General features: G+C 42.4%; 1 protein-coding gene across 1 annotated transcript; it reads left to right on the top strand.

The window, feature by feature from the left end:
• The first annotated feature begins 4,135 nt into the window (after window positions 1-4,135).
• Window positions 4,136-10,585, top strand: LOC148809454 (uncharacterized). The gene is made up of 6 exons (XM_088909258.1): window positions 4,136-4,176; window positions 5,638-5,688; window positions 7,532-7,639; window positions 7,912-8,210; window positions 8,360-8,470; window positions 9,959-10,585. The coding sequence occupies exons 2-5, from the start codon at window positions 5,679-5,681 to the stop codon at window positions 8,453-8,455; spliced, it is 513 nt and encodes a 170-aa protein (XP_088765384.1). The 5' UTR covers window positions 4,136-4,176; window positions 5,638-5,678; the 3' UTR covers window positions 8,456-8,470; window positions 9,959-10,585.
• Window positions 10,586-17,717: the final 7,132 nt, after the last annotated feature.

Here is a 17,717-nt window from a genome sequence, read left to right on the forward strand (position 1 = left end):
CAGGCTGAAGGGGTATATTAAATAACAATACCAAGGAAGAGGCAAAGGGTTACAGGTATTAGTAATATGTAAGACCTGAAGATATTCTACTACGTGAAGTTGAGAAAGAAGGAATTATAGGGTTATAGGCCAACAGTAAAATATTCAGTAGCAGCAGGTTTGGAAATCGAGCCGGGGTAGATACATGTGAGCAGGACGGAAAGAGAGCTGCAGTCGACAGTTCTAGTTCGGAAGGAGCCAAGAGACTGGGTGGAGGACTGAGGAGATGGCCGAGGTGTCGTCCTCAGATTGTGGGGTTTGCTGCTGAAGGGGACTTGGAATTGTTGTTATAACTGAGATAGATGAATACCTGAGTTCTGAAGCGCAATGAGTAAGAGTTTTGGCTCAGCATTAAGATAGTGGGTAAAAAGAAAACACGCATTTGGGGGCAGTTACAGGTCACCAATAATCATGTTGGACGCTAGGGGACAGGTGAAGAGAGGCCAGTATGGGTCAGAGAGAGAAGTAAGGAGAAAAGAGAAAGAGACAAATGTACTGGGAAAACAAGTGTGTGGTTGAAAGGAACAGATACAGGAAGGATCTCTTTACTGAAACTATTGCGGGTGAGGAGGAGAAGGGATGTTAGCAGAAAGGGGAACAGAAACAGAAGGACACGCAATGTAGTGACATCAACTCAACACACAGCAGTACACAGCAAGCCTATAAAAAAATTGTCCATGTGTAGTGTGTGTAAGTACCCTTACACTTATAGAGCACTCTCTGAGCAGTCAAAGCGCTTTACAGGTAATAGGGATCCCTTCCACCACCCCCGTGTGCAGCCCCACCTGGATGATGCAACGGCAGCCATAGTGCGCCAGAACGCTCCCCACACACCAGCTCTCAGTGGGGAGGAGAGCAGAGTAATGAAGCCAATTCATAGAAGGGGATTATTAGGAGGCCATGACTGATAAAGGCCAATGGAAAATTTGGCCAGGACACCAGGGTTACTGTGACAGGGCTTTTTCACCTTTTCTCATGTGACTTCCTCAGTCGCCTGCTGGTATATGTCCCTGATTATCAACCCACAGGTTGTGTGTTCAAATCCAGCTGGAGCTGTGACTTTTCTTTTAACAAACAGTTCTTTGAAACAATAGAATAGCAATATTATGGACAATTAATTGACTTTTTATATTTCTAAATATCACAGCATGATCAAATTTAAGTCATTTTTAATAACAATTAATAGTCACCTTTATTGTTAATAAAATGCTTTTATTCATTCAGCAGAGAGAGAGAGGCACACACACCGGTTTTCATTGACAAAAAGTAATTGTTTTTTTACATTCCTGTGTGTGGTCAAAAAATGGCATTAAGCACTTAAAATTAATATGGTTAATAATAGTAAACTGTAACATGCTGTAACAAGATCAGCTAAACTGGGATCTATCGCTTACGCCTGAAATTGGAGCTGCTCACCACGCGGTGAATAGCGACTAATAAGTCTGTCTTTCTGTGGGGGGAAGGGAATCCGATCTGATCTGCAAACCTCCAACAGAGCTGTTCAACCAGTTTTTATCGGGCACCTCAAGTGTCAGGTGTAAGCGATAAATATATTTAGACATTTCGTTTCTCTAGGTTTCGTGAAAATCACATTGTGCTGCTGTTATACAGTTTAAAATAATTAAAAGTCTAAACAGTATCAGCTTATGTATGGGCTGTAATTTAAAAAAAGTCAAAGACCGCACTCAAAATGCAATTTAGCGCTTTCTGGCAAGAGGAGACACCCAAATTAATAATGTAACATGGTACTGTTTGTGCATGAATACAATTATACTGCTATTTCCTTAGACACGCGATTCCATGTTTTATTTTGAATCCCCGGCAGAACCGGGCATCCATAAGAATCAAGTACTGTAATAGGTTTATTCCATGCTGAAAAAAAAGAAGAAAAAAAACACATTCTGTTGTGTATCTTAATAAAGAGCCGTTCTTATATTATTTTAACTATTTTATTAACTACACAGATCACGCCCTTACACCATATAGTCCCGCCTTCTACTCTCTCGTTCTGTTGTCTCGCGATGTCTACTCACTATACTACATCCCTTCCTTTGTTATTTTTAAAGTCCATAACTTTACCATACAATTGTAGCAATTCTATATCAACACACAGTAAACAGTTATTAACTATTACAACAAAATGTATGTAAAACCTTCCATTTCTGTTCAACACATTCAACTTTTTTTACAACTATTTCTATGCGTACCAACTCAAATTTTAGTTCAATTTCTACTTAAGTCACTTCTAAATATCACCTCATTTCTAGCAGTCTAAGCAACATCTACTTAGATAACAAACAAAATAGAGCAATTTAACATTTGGAGAGCTATGCAAGTCCTATATTTTTAAATCATAGATACTTGATTAATAGATATTGATAGATATTGATTGATACTAATATTGATTTGTTAATTGATTACTGATTATCATTTTTGATCATTTTTGTTCTCTTTCCATCCGTGTTTTTCCAGCAATATGCCTGTCCATAAGATCCGGAGATGGAGCTGAGGAAGACTGGAGCGGTGATATTATGGGATGGTGTTTGATGTAATCTAGGGTGGTGGGAGGTACTTGCACTGAGCAACATATCAACCAGTTAGAGTCAGAAAGTTGCAGTAGAGGTGGGCACCTGAAACCCACCTGAAAGTGTGTTTAATCCCAGGTGCTTGCTCCTATTCTTTGAGATTCCTTTGGTTTATGAGACTCCCGTTGTGCGCATTGTGATGTAATAAGATGCTCCTCCCTTAGTCTTTGGTCTGATTCATCTCTGGGGCTCTCCTGACTGCCTGCCTCTGATCCCCACAGACGAAGTGAGAAATCTGGAGGAAAAGGGCCGGAGGTCCAGAGTAGGAGGTGGGATCACAGGGAATATGGACAAATTGGAATCTTCCTGAAAGAAGACTGACATCTCTGTCACTGCTGACCCACAAGCAGGAGTTGTGGATAAGGGTCAAAACGCCTGATGAAAGCTGGGGTCCATTTAAAGACATCAATTCCTGGCTAGCAGTAATAGCCAGTGTAACTGTTGATGAAAGTGAGAATCAGATGTAATTAGAAATTTGTCAAATTGGTTCATTTCGTGCTGGAAGGTAAAAAAACTGCTTTTCAGCTGTGGAGCCTTCTTCGGGTGTGAGGGAGAGCAAGTTGAGAGATGGATACCAGTTCTTTTTGGTAGTTAGTGGTAGGATTCTGTGGAAGAGGATGGTGGGCAGAGGTTTTAGTAAACAACCTCTCTTGCAGGAGATGCTCAGCCTTTACATGGGTGACACAGGAAGAAGACTGGCAGACCGTTTCAGGGCCCTGAGCATCAAAGATCTCTCCAAACCAGTAGTTCCCCATTTCGCATTTCTCTTAACAGTCAGGATCTTTCTGTCCTCTCTGTCTGCGTCCTTACAAAGGGGTTTCGGGACTCCTACTGCAGAAACCAAAATGATTCTTGGACTTGGATCAACGCTGCTGCCTTCCCTCAATAACAGACTCATATCCTTTGACTTTCCATACCTCCCTCGTTCTCACCTGCATTACACCCACTGGCCTCCTGCTCCCGGAGCCTGCTTACAGTACCTCCTCTGTCTTTTGTTCTCTTACGGTTCTTTCTTTCCCTTCACTCCTGAAGAGGGCACCCCAGCCGAAACAGTTTCTCCTCTTGACGTTTCAGCATGGGCCCAACCTTTCCTTCCAGCCTGTGCATGCTGCAATTTCCAATCATGTATCTCCAAAACACTTAATCCTTCATTGTGAGCTGTATTTTAGTCTCCATTGTATTTTGTTGTCTTCTCTGACCTTCTGCTGGCCTTGCTCATTTGTCTTTGCCTGTACATGCAGTAAAGTGTGCTCCTTGGATGGGGTGATTTTTAATTACCTTTTGAACTGAGTATGTAGAGTATGTAGCATTGCAAGTTCACTCAATTCAAGATTATCATGCTGCTTCAAAAGGCATGGCTGTGTACTTCCTCATTTTTCAGGCTTAATCAGGCTGTTTTGGTTTCCCATCACAAAAACTTCGCTGGCTGCAGAACTGACTACCCCCCCTGTAGCTGTGTCTCACATGTTTCCAGCAGGGTATAAATTTAACATGTGGATAAGGTCTGACACTGGCTTCCACACTGCCGCAGGAAGCGAAGTCTTTGCATCCTGTAAGTTGCACTTTTCCTTTGTACTAAAAATGTAAGTCTTTTATGTGCGATACCACATAAGACACTGCAACACACAACACTGTATCATGTGTTTTTCTCCTGCTCTTTATTGTGTTGCTGTCCTGTATGTGCAATACATACTTTATACTGTACTGTGTGAATCTGCACTAATGTTTTGTACTGTTTAGGTCTGCACTCTAGTGTATACTATGTGTCTGTGATTACAATGAGTGTCTATACTGCACTGAACTGTTTAATGCACTCGGACATCCTGTACTTTACTACTCGGAAATGTAAACGAGTAATGTCATACATTCTAGGATCTGACGCCGCCAGGTGTAATACTGAACTTGTAATTGTGGAGCATTCATAGAATGCTGCTGTGTGTAAACCTCCATTTCCATTAATTACAAAACAGCTTTTTGCTGAGACATACCTGGTATGTGTCAGAGGAAAACAAAAACATTGATACTAATAGAAGCGGAGAGTGACTTTAATGTCTGAAAATGAGTTATTAAAATAATAACAATATTTTGAAACTGAAAAAATTTGTTACAGAAAAACTGGTGTGCCATCCAGGGTGTATCATACCTTGCTGCAGGTTGTGTCTCCACCATGACCATGAGCTGGAAAAAACAGTTTATAAAATGGACAGATGACTGGGTGGATTAAAACCTATTTATCAGCATCAACAAAAAATCATAAACTGACATTTTTCAAAATGTGTGTAAAAAACACTAATGACAAGTTCAGTTGTTGCGTGTGTGTTTACTTGATATAGATACATTATCATATAATTATATAATTAGGTTATTGTTACAAATAAGAAATATAAAAGGAATATCATGAAGTCCCACTTCACATGGTTTTCTTGTTTCTCTGGCCCAGCTTGGTAATAACCAGCAACAAACATTAATAGGAAAAACACATATTTATTTATAATGAATTTCACCACACAACACACGGCAATATTATTTACAGATATTTACAGATCTGTGACTCACAGTCCTGCCTTGTACAGACAAAGAAAACACACAGAAACAGGAATAAAAGTACCCTCAGGAAGAAAGTCCAGTCATGTAAAAGGTCCTATTAAGGACTGAATTTCTCTCTAAAATGGATTCAGTCAACTGGGAACTACTAAAAATCCAGTCAGTGCCTCACTAGACAATGAGAGCTTGCTTTTATGCTGTCCTTTATTGATGTTCTAAGGAGGCTATTATAAATATTCAACTGGAAAAAAAGCTTAATCTGGGTTAAAGTAGTACAGCTGTTCTTCAGTCATTGTAACTGTTCTCATTCACAGAATACACTGTCATAAGAAGAGATTTTGCACAAATACTCGATGAATGAAGAAACATAATTTACAAACAGTAATACGCAAACTATACAGTATATAAACATGGCATTAGCAGGTTGTAGTAGGTAAAGCAAATCTAACCTTTATGTTTTGTCCCATAGAGGGATTCTCGCTGAGCTCACGAAGCAAATTTACAGCCAATATGTCCAAAGGTAAGTCTTGTGCACAAAGTAGTAGCAGTACATCGATCGTGATGTAGTAGCTAAGGTATATCTTTAAATATTAAAAAGAGGAAAGTTTATATTATTTATATTTATAGGGTTCCCAAAGTACCAGGTTCTTTTTATTGGATAAGAAACCATGGTGTCAAAGGTCACATCATTCAAACCACTAGGTTTATTCTCAACAGCAAACGTTCTTCTACAGAGAATTGTGCACAAAAGTAACAGGTTTATTCCACGCTGAAAAGAGAAGAAAGAAAACACAGCGTTTCGGCAGTGGAGCCTTCTTCAGGTGTGAAGTGGATTTAGTAGACGCCTGAAGAAGGCTCCATGGCCAAAACGTTGTGTTCTCTTTCTTCTCTTTTCAGCGTGGAATAAACCTATTACTTGTTCCTTTGCAGCCTACGCATGCTGACGCAGCTCCCCACCTGAAGAAAAGAAAAAACGTTACATTTGTGCCAGGCAGTATCTCTTAACTAGTAGCCACAATGTCAAAGAGATTAAAAACAATATTCCTTATAATAGTTATAATATAAACTTTTCCAATTATAAATACACTCTTTATTATTATTATTATTAATGACATTTACCAGAATAAACTATGACAATGTCCCTACACAAACCAATATAAAAATGTTCTGCTGCATACGTTTTCCTTGGTCATGAAAAATCGCTGTTATTGTTATTCGCATCACTTTCAACCGCTGCACATCCAGACACAAACAGACACACAATCTCTGCTGCGTTTTTTTTCCCAATTATTTTTTAAACCAGTTGAGCGGGTCTGGTGCCTCCAGCGGCAGGCCTGTGGTTATAACAGGGCAAGCTGCCAGATGTCATGTCTCATCGCACGTCATACATGGTCAATTGCAACCTGCAACAAGCAGCATACTAACTGGGGATCCCATGGTTAGTGTGCAACTCTGTCCTTTAGGCTAATTCTCAGCTCTGTATTAAAATGTTCCCAATTGCAACACACCTGAAGTAATAACTGCTGCCCTTTAGAGGACACCAAAGTACAGAACTAAGTTAGAACATTTGCTAAGACTACGGAATTTTGTACAATACTAAGGAGGGCACTGGATCATATGAGAACGTTCTGAATAAAGTAGCAACTTACTACAGAAATAATATAATTAATATGTAATGATTTTAAGCATCAGTCACTGTGAAATTTATTGTAATAATCTATTAAAATTATAGTTCAGGTGGGTAGCTGCGGCAGCATATCTCAGTATGTCTCCATAACATGGATCAATGAAAATGAAAGTCACTGCGATATGCCACGTAATCAAATTCAGACAGCATCCAACAGCAGCTGTATTCATTAATTTTATGGTGAAATCTGTAGAATATTGTATAGGTTGTTACAGCGCATGCCTTCATCTGGAGGAGTTTATCATACAAACATGTATTTATTAAAACTAACTAAATTATAATGAGCATTCTGCTATATATGACAATGTAATACATACTGTATATTGTAATGTTGGCCCACATACAGTATTAGCTTAGAGATACAAATAACTCAAATATTCCAAATCAGAGCCCCCTTCAGTTTCCAGTTCCAGGTTAATCCTTGGTGCCAGACTAAGAACAGGACCAGCTAGCCTCCAGCTTTGTTCTGTAGTGCATTTCTTTACAATGGAGTGTACAGCTGGCATGATCCTGAAAGAGTACCATACTGGCTAGCACTTCGTGCAACTTAGTGCAGCACTGGGCTAAATTGGCCAGTTGGTTGCAATTGACCCATAATGTCTAAGTGGTTCATTAAAAAAAATTGTAGTGAAGAATACCGTAACTAATTGCTCTTTTTGTCTGACACATTAACCAGTCAAACCTGGAGATCTGGTAAGGATGAGTATCACAACTACCAGCAAATACTACAAAGACTTTATCATCTGTCTGAATGATCATTCTGGCATCTATCTGAAGCCTTCAAGTAAGTCAAACGTTTTCCTCATTGTATTAGCAAATTATTTTCAGAGACAACACATAACAATTTCATACCCTATACTTAAGAAGACTGCACTTGCTAAAACCTGTTAATTACTGTATACTAATTAATATAAGCCCAACATCCTAAGCAGTACAATACAAAGCACCACAACTGCTGTAGAACAGAAGTCATGTAGTAAAAGCTGATCTCAAAAACCTAAATTGGTTTTGAGGGCCTCTGATGATCCTGTTGAACTGTCCTCTTCTGTGCTCAAGGTGAACTGAAAATAATGATTGAAGACACAGAGAAGGAATCAACTGCCCAGAATGACTTCTGGAGAAAACTTGTCCAGAAGAGTGAAGAAAACAGCCATAAAATCTTTGTGGCACTGGATACTATAGATTTCACTCACGCCCAGAGAATTCCTCTGGAAAAACACCGGGATACAGCAAATTTCCAGAGCCTCACCAAGTTACTCGCCCAAATGGCTGGCACTTCTGTTGACTTTGATGCGTTCGCTAATGGAGAGCACCTGGCCATGTACGTGTGTTCAGACACAGCCTCCTCAGAGCAGGTGAGTCATGGTGCTGGGCACCTTCCCTGGCGATCCCACTTGGCGATTCACATGTTTATTGATTGTTTTTGTTTGCTTTGTTTTAAGAGCACCCAAGTCCTAACCATGTTCTGAATTAACGATTCTGTGTTGTGCCTGTTTTTATCAAGATCAATGCAGCATTCTCCAATGTTCCTGAGAAGGTGTTTAATGGCTACGCCAATCAGGCAGTGCAGAAGCTGTTCTTTTCCTGTACATGTATATAAAACACAGAGGCCAAGGTAAGGTGGTCATCGTCGTATTAACAGTCCGCTCTTGCGGTGTGTTGTCCCTCTAGGAGCCAGGCCCTGGTGAATGGGCAAGCAGTAGTATTCTGAAGTTGACTGTGTGAGTCTGTGTCAGTGTCAGGATTTTCAAAGAGTCCTGACAAATAGAGTGTGAGTCTATGTCAGTGGCAATATGCTCAAAGTATCCTGGAGATCAGTATGTGAGCTCATCTTAGTCTCAGATTGCTACAGAGTCTTACTGTGTTCTGAGGATGTGTCACAGGTAAGTGACCCCTCAAACAAGAAATTATTCCTGCCTCTTATATATAAAGGGTGCCCCTCCTTTCCTCTGTAACAGGTTCTTTAGTCTCCCAGAACCACCTGTGCACCCACAGACCAGACAAGACACTCACTCTACATAATATCCCATTTTATTTCTCTCTCGTTAAACCTATAACACACCAATTTCCATTACTGCCCACTCAACACACACAACGCGTACAACTCATTCACCAGAGGCTGTGACTAACAGTACAAAGACAACTAATGGACCCCCAGTTCCTCAAGCAGACCTCCCAAAAATATGCAGTCCAGCAGCTGAGCCCTCTGCAGTCTCAGTGTTGCTGGTGTACCCCCCTCTACCCAGTTTTGGGTAGGTGGAGTATGAGGGTCCTGGGGTCTTCCTCCACTGCTCCCAGTCCCTTGTGTCCAAGCCAAGTCCTCCTAGGTCCAACTGCTGCAGTCTGTTCCTCAAACATTGCTTCTCCCAAAAGGGGTTGACGTTCTGTGCTGACTGGGGCTAAAGAACTGCCTCTAGACAAAAGCTCCAGACTCTTCCACTGGGGAAAGAGGAGGCTTTGAGTGGGCTGGGCCCAGGGCTGCCCAGGGCTCTTTCAGGAACCGGCTATCCAGACACGTCCAAGTGTTCCATCGCAGGCCCCTCAGTCACAGGTCCTGTCAACTTTGTTTGCAAGCCCACACATGACCCCGGGAGGGTGTGGTAGTTGTCCAGCATGAATCTTAAAGTAGTTCCGGTGGGTAGCTGCGTCAGTCTGCAAAGGAACAAGTAATAGGTTTATTTCAGGCTGAAAAGAGAAGAGAGAAAACACAACGTTTCGGCTGTGAAGCCTTCTTCAGGCGTAAGCATCTTAATGGTCTTTGTTCGAGGCACAGAACTGAATCAACACTAAGGTGTCACTGACCCATCAAGACAATCACATTCCTAAAACCCTCCACACCTGGTGCCCACACACCCATTCATTCAGGAAATGTAAAATGTGCTAATATTACGTGTGGATGAGTATGTGTACCTGTCTAAGTGCCAGGAGGGTTAAGGTATGAACCAGAGTCAATAACCTGGGCTTTGGGAAGTCTTGCCACATCATGCAGAACTTGCGTTCTGATGCTTAAGTTGTATGAGTGTTTGTGTGTGTGTTGCTGTGAGGCCTGCAGTGTTAAATGCCTGCTGCAGTTTCTAGAAGGTATTTCTTTTTCTTTTTGGAGATCATTCTGGTTGGAGCCCCACTTCTGCTTCTTCTTCACTGTGTGTGACACTGCTCCTGAATAGACCTGGGGAATGGGAGATGGCTGATATGGAATACATCACGACATTTGCTTTCTAGGGAGGGAGAGGAGGAGTTGACGGTTATAGAAGTCATATGTGGTGTCAGGATGCAGATTAATCTAATATTCTCTTGTTTTGTTTTAGAATTCTTGGACTGATTTAGTGCTTCAGGGAGATTTGATTTTTTCTTACCTTTTCTTTTTCTATTGGAATGTATTACACACATACAAGAAGTACCTACTCAGTTACTAAATCTAAAAGGAAGAGACACAAGTTATTGTTAGATAATGAAGAAATTTGAGCAGTATTAGAAATGTGTTTTACACATATATTACAGATATGTTTGTAATGCATCCAATATTGATAGCAATTGTTAAAAATAGAAAAAAAAACATTTGTTACATCAACTTTTTTTTACACTTCAATAATATAAATCAACATAGAGGGTAACTAATGTATGAACATATCAAAAAGATAATCCTATCTAGCATTGTAAAAGAAGGGACAACTGAGTGATTGCAGCTGTGTGCCTCTGTAAGAAAAATGAATAAACATATAATTATGGCAGCATCCTTGTTCGTCTGTCCAAAATGAGTAGCAGTTAAATGCTTATCCATCCCTTGATATAACTCAGTGTTCAACAGGCCAAAAAGACAATTGATAAGTAGAATTTATGAAACAGCAGAATCCGTATAGCTCTAGGGAAATGCAGTATCTGCAGTATTCAGAACATCATGAAGGAGGGCATTTTAAAACAACTCCAAAACACATCGCACAAAACATAGCTGCAATCTTCAATAAACAGGACAATGAAAATACTGCAGCTAATCAGGCAATGCTGTATTTCTTACATTACATCGAAACAAGCCCTGTCTGCAGCCTCTAGCTCAGGGGTTGTCACCCTACAGCACACGTGGCAAGATCTGGCATGCAGATGGATTTTTAACGACATGCAATGAAAGCGGCACATGAAATAAAAGACTCATAAGCCACACAAAAAAAAACAACTTAAAAATGATGACTATAAATATAAAAACTTGACTTTTCTGTTATTCTCTACAACACGCAACCCAATGAAAGTTGCTGCATTATTTTTGGTGGGCTTAGGCAATTGTTTTCACATGAAAGATCCAATCAGGCAGTGAATCTCAAAATCAATCAGGCATTCGAACAGGTTATTTAAGACATTTTAACCACTGAACCAGAGCTTTCTGTGCTAACTTTTTATTCACTGTATGATTCCCCTAACAAACACAGAAACCTCAGACTTAGCAGGACAGTGATCGTACTGATCTGAAAAACATTTCCTGTTTCATCACATCCCAGCTACAGGCCCAAGAGTGTTAGTCTGACATTCCCCGAAGCTCACTATTGACTGCTGATTAATCACTGGAGGCTTCTCATAGTAGGCGAATTACAGTATATGTCACGATCGCAACCCCTCCTCTTAAGGGTGCTCCAGCCCTTCCTCGTTTGTATCATTTCTGGCACCTGTTCCTTGTTTCTTCCCTGTTTCTGTTTAAAAGCCAGGCGCTCCCTTCACTCGAGGCTCTGCATCTGATTTCCACATCGTGCGAGCCCGGGACCTGGTTGCGCCTGGCTCCGTTATGTTTTTAGCTTCCTGCTCCTGTCCTTGCTCCCCCCGCCGGTCTGGACCCGGCACCTGATTTTAATCTTCTGTTTGGACGGATTTAACAGCCTTGGACCTTTTGCTTTCGTTTTTGGATTCTCCCTTTTGGATTTATTATGGACTGTTCGCCTCGGCCACACCTCCTCGGATCACCAGCACCGTATGGACACGCCCCCCTGTTTTCATCCCTGTTCCTGCATGACTTTTCCGTAGTGTATTCCTTCCTCACTATTCTGGATTGTGTCGTCCGCATAGTGTCCAGAAAGAACTGTTCGTTACAGTATATAACTGGCAGAGAAACAACATTTCTTTTTTTTTTCTTCCCAGACAAAGCGATGAACAGCATATTCATAAAAATCGAAAGTAACTTTTAGCTTCATGTTCTGAGCTTCAAAAAACTGAAAGGATGCATGCATGAGTTTAACAAATATGCCAACAACATATTTCTGGGTTTTTCTTGTAGTATCTACAGTAAGCAATTCTGAATTTGGGACATGTTTTGTCTGAAAAACTCAAAATGTTCTATGCACAGTATTAATGGACCTTGGGTTTTATTAAAAAAAAGTATTCCATCATTTGTTTGTTTTAAAATTATTTCAGCTCTTAAATTAAGAGGGATTTGTATTTAGTATCACCCATGAACTAAGTCATAAGTTACTCATTCCACCGTGATACAAATGACTGATCATTCACCCATGACTGATCATTTACTGCCGATGAATTCTCCGTATTAAATGAGTGGATAAGGTCAGCACCTTATGCGTGTTGTAGATAGACCCCATCTAAGTCAAGATCTGGAAAAGAAGATTAAAAGGGTTGGCTGACAGCTCACAAGTACAAGGAATGGGCCCTGTGTGGGTTTCAACTGTTAAAAACCTCTAAGCAAAACAATTCATAGACAAGGTCTCGTAACAACCTGAAATCCAGAGCCAGAAAAACAACAAAAACAGAATCCAAGGCCAAAGTCCAAGGTGAGTAATCCAGGAAAAAACGACACAACAGGAGCAGGAAAAACAGCTTGGAAAAAATCCAAGAAGCACTAAGGGAACAAAACAAAAGGACAGAAATCAAGGAGTAGCAAACAAAAGAAGAAATCTGGGCAAGAAGGAAAAATACTAGAAAAAGATTGTCAGAATATGGAGCTTAATGCAGAGATAAACATTACTGACCATCAGGGGTTAATCAGGCCTGAGGAGGGGAGGCATGGTGATCTATGGTGTGAGCCTGGTTGGTACCTGGATGGGAAACCTCCTGGGAAAATCTAAGGTTGCTGCTGGAAGAGGTTTTAGTGGGGCCAGCAGGGGGCGCTCACCCTGTGGTCCACGTGGGTCCAAATGCCCCAGTATAGTGACGGGGACACTATACTGTAAACAGGCGCCATCCTTCAGATGAGATGTAAAACCGAGGTTCTGACTCTCTGTGGTCATTAAAAATTCCAGGGCGTTTCTCGAAAAGAGTAGGGGTGTAACCCTGGTGTCCTGGCCAAATTTCCCATTGGCCCTTACCAATAATTCCCATCTATGAATTGGTTACATTACTCTGCTCTCCTCCCCACTGAGAGCTGATGTGTGGTGAACGTTCTGGCGCACTATGGCTGCTGTCGCATCATCCAGGTGCAGCTGCACATTGGTGGTGGTGGAGGGGAGTCCCCATTACCTGTAAAGCGCTTTAAGTGGAGTGTCCAGATAAGCGCTATATAAGTGTAAGTAATTATTATTATTATTATTATTATTATTATTATTATTATCTAGGAACACTAAGCAACCAGGGATTGTCTAAAGATGTCTGCTTGGTCTGTGCCTCTGCTGCACAGTTGGATTAGACATCAGAGGTTGGGGTGCCCTCTGGTGGTGAGATAGTGGAACCGTAACAAAGCAGGACCAGGATTGGCCTCCACAACCCCACGTCAACATGGCAAAAGAGAGCTGGCACCCAGGCATCAAGTAAGAGGTAAAGAATATCAGAATGGGTTGAAAAGGAAAAGACTGCAGAGAACCACAATGGAGAAAGGTTGTTGATTGCTTATGGTCCACTGGGAGTTATGGGCCTAAGTGAAGTGATTACCTCTGTGCAGTAATGCAGGAGAAATCTAACCCAGTATAACTATTGAAATTCAAGAAACTTGGGATGGTCATTAAATGCTCAGAAATATTGCTAGATATAATAATCCTAGAATCCTTCTGCAAGCTGAATGGGCTCACAGCACAAGTGGAAAAATCACAGCTTTACCATCTAACACAAAGACTCTCTCTTTGTCTCGAAAGACAAGGGAGTTTTGCGCCGTGGTTAGTCAGTTTTTAGATTGGCATCACCTACTGTGACTGTACAGTCCAAGTCTGGAGTGGCAGGTCTTGTTGCAGTTTCCGCAGGTGAAGTCATGTCGCGTTTGCAGACATCTTTGTATCGCAGAGTAGGTCTGCCAGCAGGTCTGGTGCCAGTTCACCGTATAGCAAGTCCTTTGGTTTTCGGCTGTCTTCTATTCGGATGACATGGCCGAGCCAGCACAGGCGTCGCTGTGACAAGAGTGCGAACATCCTGGGGATGTGCGCTTGAGTGAAAACGTCTTTGTTGGGCACACAATCTTTCCATGTGATTCCCAAGATTCTCCTTAGACAGTGAATGTGGAAGGAGTTGAAGCAACGCTCCTGCCGTTTGTACAGGGTCCAGGTCTCGCTGCCATACAGTAGCACGCCGAGCACGTAGGCCTGGTACACCTTTATCGTAGTGTTGATGGTCAGCATCTGGTTCTCCCAGACCTTCGTGGAAACGCGTGCCATCGTGGGTGCTGCTTTACTGATGCATTTGTTGACCTCGGCATCCAAGGACAGGCTGATGGTGGAACCGAGTTAGGTGAACTCCTCCACGACTTCAAGGGTATGTCCCCCGATGATTATGCTTGAAGCACTACTGACGTCCTGACCCATGATGTTGGTCTTCTTCAGGCAAGTGACGAGGCCAAACTCACTGCAGGCACATGCAAATCTGCTTATGAGTCTCTGGAGACCTTCCTTGGAGCGTGTGACCAGCGCAGCGTTGTTGGCAAACAGCATTTCCCTGATCAAAACCTGGCGAACCTTCGTCTTTGCCCAGAGTTGCGCCAGGTTGAAAAGCTTCCTATCACTTCTAGTGCGAATATAGGCACCATCCTCAGAGGGACTGAAGGTGTACGAAAACAACAAGGAGAAGGAAATGCCGAAGAGTGTTGGTGCAAGCACGCAGCCCTGTTCTATCCCCACTGTTGATCGGGAAGGTATCTAAGGTTGAGCCTTTGTGCTGCACAGTGCCCTGCATGTTTTTGTGGAATGATGTAATCATCCTAAGAAGTTTAGATGGGCATCCAATCTTATGGAGGAGCATGAAGAGGCCTTTTCTGCTGACGAGGTCAAAGGCCTTCGTCAGGTCAATGGGCAAGGAACAGTGGTCTTCTCTTCTCCCTACACTTCTCCTGGAGTTGACGCAGTGAGAAGATCATGACGATGGTTAATCTCCTCGCCCTGAAGCCGCACTGAGATTCCGGGTACACATGGGCAGCAAGTAGCTGCAGTCTATTTAGAACTACCCGGGCAAATACCTTGCCAATGATGCTCAGGAGGGAGATTCCTCTGTAGTTATTACAGTCACTACGGTCTCCTTTGTTCCTGAAGGTGAGAGTTAGGGAGAGCAAGGTGGCTTATGGGAGGAAAATGGAGGACAGGCTGAGGGAAAGCAATGTGAGAGAACTGTGGAATGACATGAGGAAGATCTCTGGATACAAGCTGTCCGAAGGCCAATAGAGTGAGAGAGGGCAAATGAGCTGAATCTTTTCTTTAACAGATACGATACAAGGTCTACTGACCATTCACCTCACAGACCTTAACCTCAGACACCCTCTTCATATCCTCAGTCACCACATCATGAGATCCCTCCTACTCCTACTCCATCTTCCCCTGCCCTCCTCAGCCTATCCATCACAGCTGACCAGGTCTGAAGGGAGTTGAGGAGGCTCCATGCAGGAAAAGCAGCAGGTCCTGACTCTAGGGTGCTGAAGATCTGCGCTGACCAACTGGGGTCTGTGCTGCAGTACATCTTCAACCTCATCCTGAGATTAGAAAGGGTTCCGGTGCTCTGGAAGACATCTTGCCTGCTGCCAGTACCCAAAAAGGGGCACCCTAAAGTCTTGAATGACTATGGACCATTGGCACTGACATCACACCTAATAAACTCTGGAAAGGCTTGTACTGGACCACCTCAGAACCCTGGTGAGTACAGCACTGGACCCCTGCAGTTCGCCTACCAGTCACACTTGGGAGTGGAGGACGCAGTCATCTATCTGCTACACAGAGCTAACTCTTACCTGGAGAAGACGGGGAGCATTGTAAGAGTTATGTTCTTTGATTTCTCTAGTGCCTTTAACACCATCCATCCCCCATTACTGAGAGATAAGGTAAGGGTAGCGCAGGTGGACACTCCCCTGGTGTCCTGGATTATAGACTATCTGACCTGCAGGCCACAGTATGTACGGCTACAAAGCTGTGTGTCCGAACAGGTTGTTAGCAGTACTGGGGCCCCACAGGGGACTACCCTTGCTCCATTCCTCTTCACGTTTTACACCTCTGACTTCAACTACAACTCTGAGGCATGTCATCTGCAGACATTTTTGGATGACTCTGCAATTGTGGGGTGTATTAGTGAGGGGAGGGAGGATGAATATAGGAGCTTGACTACCAGCTTTGTGAAATGGTGTCATCTTAACCATCTCCAGCAAGACTAAAGAAATGATCATGGACTTTCAGAGGAATAAGTCTCCACCGAACCCTATTTCCATCCAGGGTGAGGACATAGAGGTGGTGCAGTCCTACAAGTACACCTGGATAAGATGGAGTGGACTGTTAACACTGATGCCCTGTACAAGAAAGGTCAGAGCTGACTATTTTCATAGGAGGCTCAGGTCCTGGAACACTGCTACACATTTATGAATCAGTGGTGGCAGCGGCCATCTTCTATGCTGTTGTGTGCTGTGGCAGCAGCATCATGACAAGAGATGTATTGTAAATAGACTCAAACTCAAGGCTGGTTCAGTTTTGGGGCTGAGCCTTGACTCCCCTGGAGGAGCTGGCGGAGAGAAGATTGCTGACCAAGTTCACAGCCATCATGAACAATGCCTCTCATCTGCTACATGGGACTCCATCCCATACTCCCCTCTCACCAGGTGATTTGTTTAATTCAATTAGTTTAATTTGGAAAACTCTAACACACTATGGTGATCCTACAGTATGTTGTGGAAAGGGACTCTCTCCTGTTTCTCCATGAAACTATCTCAAGATAATCCCTTCAGTTGTTTATTCTTAAACCAACAATCGTGTTTTAGATGCCCACAGTTATAACATATTGGAAACCTCCTGGCTTCTGGGCTTGAGGTCTCCAGTTCTTCCCATTAGAAATTTGATAGCCTCAACCAAGGCCTCCTGACTGATCCACCATTATCTTACTCACCTTACTATTTTCCACATTTTGTTCTGCTTAATCAGCTCTCTTCTTGTGACTTCCCAAGTTCGGTCAACTTACTTGCCTTAACAGAATCTTCTGCAATTACAGCTTTATAGCCACAAACACCTTTTACCCTGTGACAGTATTCCAGGAGTATCACACTCTACAGATCCTGCCTTACATAAATGCACCTCTCAACAGACCCACCTGTCCATCAACTCCCACACAGATTCATCTTTCTTTTGTGAACATGCTGTCATTTTCTCCTAACTCAGACACTTTGATTTAGTCAGCCTACTTCCATCATGTCTCAGACCATTATTTCACACTTATCAACTGTGTCACTATTTGCAATGAGAGCCTTCCTAGTCTGGACATTCCTTGACATTTTTCCTAACCCTCAGGTATCATTTTAGCCCTCAATATAGACTGCATGTCTATCTGATGAATTTCACTTACTTGTGCCCAAAATTCCACTGGATTTTTATACATTTTAGGCAAGTCTTTTACCAGACTTTACACCTCACTCGGCACTTAGTTCTAGTAACTGTTTTCATCTCTTCCGCCCAGTCTCCTTCCTCAAGCATCTTAGGGCTAGCTTT

Source organism: Atractosteus spatula, unplaced genomic scaffold (assembly GCF_055471065.1).
Source record: "Atractosteus spatula isolate fAtrSpa1 unplaced genomic scaffold, fAtrSpa1.hap1 Scaffold_13, whole genome shotgun sequence".
Classification (NCBI taxonomy): domain Eukaryota; kingdom Metazoa; phylum Chordata; class Actinopteri; order Semionotiformes; family Lepisosteidae; genus Atractosteus; species Atractosteus spatula.

What these genes read in the sequence shown, in the direction of transcription:
- LOC148809454 (XM_088909258.1), top strand. An exon ending in CATCTATCTGAAGCCTTCAA is followed by an intron (nt 7,640 to 7,911) that starts GTAAGTCAAACG and finishes TCTGTGCTCAAG; the next exon opens with GTGAACTGAAAATAATGATT. An exon ending in ACACAGCCTCCTCAGAGCAG is followed by an intron (nt 8,211 to 8,359) that starts GTGAGTCATGGT and finishes GTTTTTATCAAG; the next exon opens with ATCAATGCAGCATTCTCCAA.